At 35.9% G+C, this 4705-nt stretch overlaps 1 protein-coding gene across 1 annotated transcript in view; it reads right to left on the reverse strand.

Moving 5' to 3' along the window:
- Window positions 1–680: 680 nt before the first annotated feature.
- The window catches only part of LOC111088387, a 17390-nt gene continuing 13365 nt past the window's right edge, over window positions 681–4705 (reverse strand). The window contains exon 5 of the mRNA XM_022398348.1: window positions 681–843. Within this exon, the coding sequence (XP_022254056.1) occupies window positions 681–843 (163 nt within the window). The remainder of the gene's footprint in view (window positions 844–4705) is intronic.

Below are 4705 nucleotides of genomic sequence, written 5' to 3' on the forward strand. Positions count from 1 at the left end.
AATCCCCGTCACACCAAACATGCTCGCCCTTTCAGCCGTGGGGGCGTTATAATGTGACGGTCAATCCCACTATTCGTTGGTAAAAGAGTAGCCCAAGAGTTGGCGGTGGGTGGCTGCCTTCCCTGTAGTCTTACACTGCTAAATTAGGGAAGGCTAGCGCAGATAGCCCTCGTGTAGCTTTGCGCGATGTCCTACATTAGTTCTCCGATATTACTATGGTACGTAGTTTCAATAGTAATTACATGGAATTTCCGAATACATAATTTTTAATAGCAGGTTTTCACACACATATTTCTTCTTCATTCGATCTCAACCCATCTAATTTTGGGGTCGGCCGCTCGGGTGTTTTGTATTAGCTAAGACTTTTTACACTCGGGAAGCTGGTCCTGACAGCAACCCTAGAGGGCGAGCATGTTCTGGGACGATGATTCGAACCCGCGACCCGAACATTGCGAGTCGAACGCCCTAACCATCAGGTCATGTTAGGTCTACACACACACACACAAACCTGTGTAAGCCTATTATATAAACACAGAGCGGGGCAAAAGTAACTACACAATTGTTTTATTTCTAACTATTACTATGAAACAAAAAATAATAATAATTAGACTGGTTTCAGTTCATTCGTAACATTTTTTTTAGCACAAAACGTATAACACCATCTGTATCGTATATTTTACTCAGTCGGTACATATATATTTATGTATCCACTTATCGATCTTACCAATAATTGTTTCACTCTCCTTTTCTCCGTGTGAAATGTTTCCAACATAATTTCTTTCTTCCCAGTGACTATTGAAGATGTAACATAAACCATGCACCGGGTGGTAATATTTCTGAAAACTGAAAAATAAAATAATATAGTTGTAAGTTCTTGATTTTTTTTTTCAGGAAGCGTGGCCTAATAAAAAATATCACAGATTGACAAAGAATAATAAATTTTTTGTAAAAATATCTTTATAATATTATCTAGACATTTAAGAAATAGTTCTTGCAAATTTTAAAATTAAAAATTCTCACTCTGCGCCATCTATATAATTATTCTGAATATTTCAATAATTTGTCAACGTTTCTATTTCAACTAAGCCTAATTTCCATGGCTTTTGTTGATCTCCATTCAGTGTTTTCTTTCTTATCACGTTCTGGCCTGGCGGTTAGGGCATTCGAGTCTCAATCTGTGGGTCACGGGTTCGAATCCTATCACCGAACATACTCACCCTTTTCAGCCGTGGGGGCGTTATTATGTGACAATCAATCAAACTTTTCACTAGCTCCCTTCCCTGTAGTCTATTACTGAGAAATTAGGGATGACTAGCGCCCTCGTGTAGCTTTGCAAGAAATTCAACAAACAAACATACTAATCGTGTTCACATGTTGGATTTTTTTGAAAGTGAAAGTTATTGTGATTAACTTGAAACTTAGCCATTACTTACTTATTTGGATAGATGGACTTTATGAAACCATTAAATTAGATCTGTTATGTGAGTAATAAGAAAAAAAAAACAGTTTGTTCATAAAACTCAAAAGATGTTATCTTATGAGCCGAATATATTCGAACTAAAATTGCTTTCTTACTTAGAAAGGGCCCCCCAGTGGCACAGCGGTATGTCTGCGGACTTACAACGCTAGAAACTGGGTTTCGATACCCGTGGTGGGCAGAGCACAGATAGCCCTTGTGTAGCTTTGTGCATAATTAAAAAACAAACAAACAAACAATACTTAGAAAGAGAACATAATTTAGTAAATAAACACCTTTAGTAAGTCTTGGATTGAGCATGGCCCAGTGGTTACTCTGTCGGACCATGGATCTGTGTGTATAATGTTCACGTCCCGTTACCACAAACAAAAAGTCGTGTACGGATGTGGATGCGTCATAAGAGCGGCAGTCAAATGCCCTATTCGCTCAGACAATAACTGCTCAAGAGTTAATGTTGGGTGCTGTTAACTAGCTACCTTTTATCTGGTATATAACTTCAAAAGTAAGGGCGATTAGCGAATATGGACTTTAAGTAGCTTATTAAAGATTGCCATAAAAATTATCATTTTTTACAAGCTGTTGTACTAAAATCTATGTGTAAATTCTAGAATTAGCTAAGAAATGCCCCCCAGCAGCACAGTGGTATGTCTGCGGACTCACAACGCTAGAAACCGGATTTCGATACCCATGGTGGGCCGAGCACAGATAGCCCATGGTGTAGCTTTGTGCTTAACTTCAAAACAACAACAACAACTAAGAAGTATATTATTGCCTGTCTGTTGTTTAAGTCTACGGATTTACAACGCTATAATCAGGGGTTCGATTCCTCTTGGTGGATACAGCAGATATCCCGAAATGGCTCGGCTATGATAAAAAAATAAAATAAAGGCCCGGCATGGCCAGGTGGTTAAGGCGCTCGACTCGCAATCTGAGGATCGCGGGTTCGAATCCCCGTCACACCAAACATGCTCGCCCTTTCAGCCGTGGGGGCGTTATAATGTGATGGTCAATCCCACTATTCGTTGGTAAAAGAGTAGCCCAAGAGTTGGCAGTGGGTGGTGATGACTATCTGCCTTCCCCCTAGTCTTACACTGCTAAATTAGGGACGGCTAGCGCAGATAGCCCTCGTGTAGCTTTGCGCGAAATTCAAAAACAACAACAATCTCTTCAGTAAGAAGTCAAAACATTTGTTTAATAAGTAAAATCATTACTTCACACACTTTTAAAAAGACAAACGATTGGAAAACTGATATTAACAGTGGAAGAATTAAAAGAAGCATACCAATTATATTTAGCTCTCTAGTGGCACAGCGGTATGTCTGCGGACTTACAACGCTAGAATCTGGTTTTCTATACCAGTGGTGGGCAGAGCACAGATAGCCCATTGTGTAGATTTGTGCTTAATTACAAACAAACCAGTTATATTTAGAAATTTAATTTGGATTGGAAATAAATGAGAAAATATCGGTACCTTAAATACAAAACATTTTATAAGATTAATTTGTAGCATACTGAGGGTATAAATAATAATGTGATTTAAAAATATATATACCTTTATAAATTATGAAAACATATAATTGTTCTTACCTTATTATCTTAATCAGTTTTGAATTATAATAGATGACATATATATAGATACAAAGTTAGTCTTTGTTCGTTTAAAGTGAAGCATAAAGCCACAATGAGCTTTCCGTGCTCTGCCCAACGCGGGTATCGAAACCCGGTTTCTAGCGTTGTAAGTACGCAGGCGTACCGCTGTGCCACTAGGGGGCACAAAAATTTAGAAAAGATCTAGAATTCTACAATTTATTAAAAACTAGCTGGAGTACACGTGGGCATGAAAAGTTGGTTCCCTTATATGTAATTGTAAAAAAAACTCTTATAAAAACTGCAATGCACAAAACGTAAAACCACAAACTTGCATGTATCTCCGCATGCATCTAACACACCTTCTTGACAAATTTGGTGAAGAGCCATCAACAGGGGGCGAAGTAGTGGTAGAAAATGCCCATAAAAACCGCAAAACGCAAAATGAAAAACTGAAAATTTTTATGTATCTCTCCATGGACCCCCATACCAAGTTTGGTGAAGATCCATATAAAGGGGGCCAAATAGTGGCAAAAAGAAAAACGCTCATAAAACTCGCAAAAGGCAAACCTGAAAATATGGATATATCTCTCCATGAACCCAACGAACCTCCATATCAGATTTGGTAAAGATCCATCCACAGGTGGTGGTAAGAAACGCAAAAACGCCCATAAAAACCGCAAAATGTAAAATTGAAAATTTGTATGTACCTCCGCTTGGACCTAATGAACCTCCATATCAATTTTGGTGAAGGTCCATCCACACATGGACAAACAACAGACAGTACTATCATATGTATACAGATATATACTTTACAGGAAATGCTTCAGGGCTTTGAAATTAACGACTTTGATGTGCCTTTTAATAAATTGCATGTACTGTAGCTGCAAATTGTATTAAGCCCCCTAGTAGCTCAGCGGTAAGCTTGAGGGCTTACACATTAAAAAATGGGTTTTGATATCTGTGGTGGGCACATCGCAAGTAGACCAAGATGTACCTTTGTGTTTAAACACAAACCAAATCGTATAAACTGGAAGAACTTTCATAACAAAATAGTATAGATAACACATACAAGGAGCTGGTGCAACAAACGTTAAGAAAATCTACAGTAAAAAAAAATCAGAAGAAACTATTTAATACTCAGCTTGGATAACTGTTGGTAATCGTAACATAATTACAATAAAATTGTTTTTATATTTTAATCGTAACATAATTACTATAAAATTTAATACACTGGGGTGGTGAAATTATTATAAAATTTTAATACACTTTAATCGTAACATAATTACTATAATATTTTAATACATTTTAATTGTAACGTAATTACTATAAAATCTTACTACACTTTAATCGTAACATAATTACTATAATATTTTAATACATTTTAATTGTAACACAATTACTATAATATTTTAATACATTTTAATTGTAACGTAATTACTATAAAATCTTACTACACTTTAATCGTAACATAATAACTATAATATTTTAATACATTTTAATTGTAACGTAATTACTATAAAATCTTACTACACTTTAATCGTAACATAATTACTATAATATTTTAATACATTTTAATTGTAACGTAATTACTATAATATTTTAATACATTTTAATTGTAACATAATTACTATAAAATCC

This window comes from Limulus polyphemus, unplaced genomic scaffold (assembly GCF_000517525.1).
Source record: "Limulus polyphemus unplaced genomic scaffold, Limulus_polyphemus-2.1.2 Scaffold3658, whole genome shotgun sequence".
NCBI lineage: Eukaryota > Metazoa > Arthropoda > Merostomata > Xiphosura > Limulidae > Limulus > Limulus polyphemus.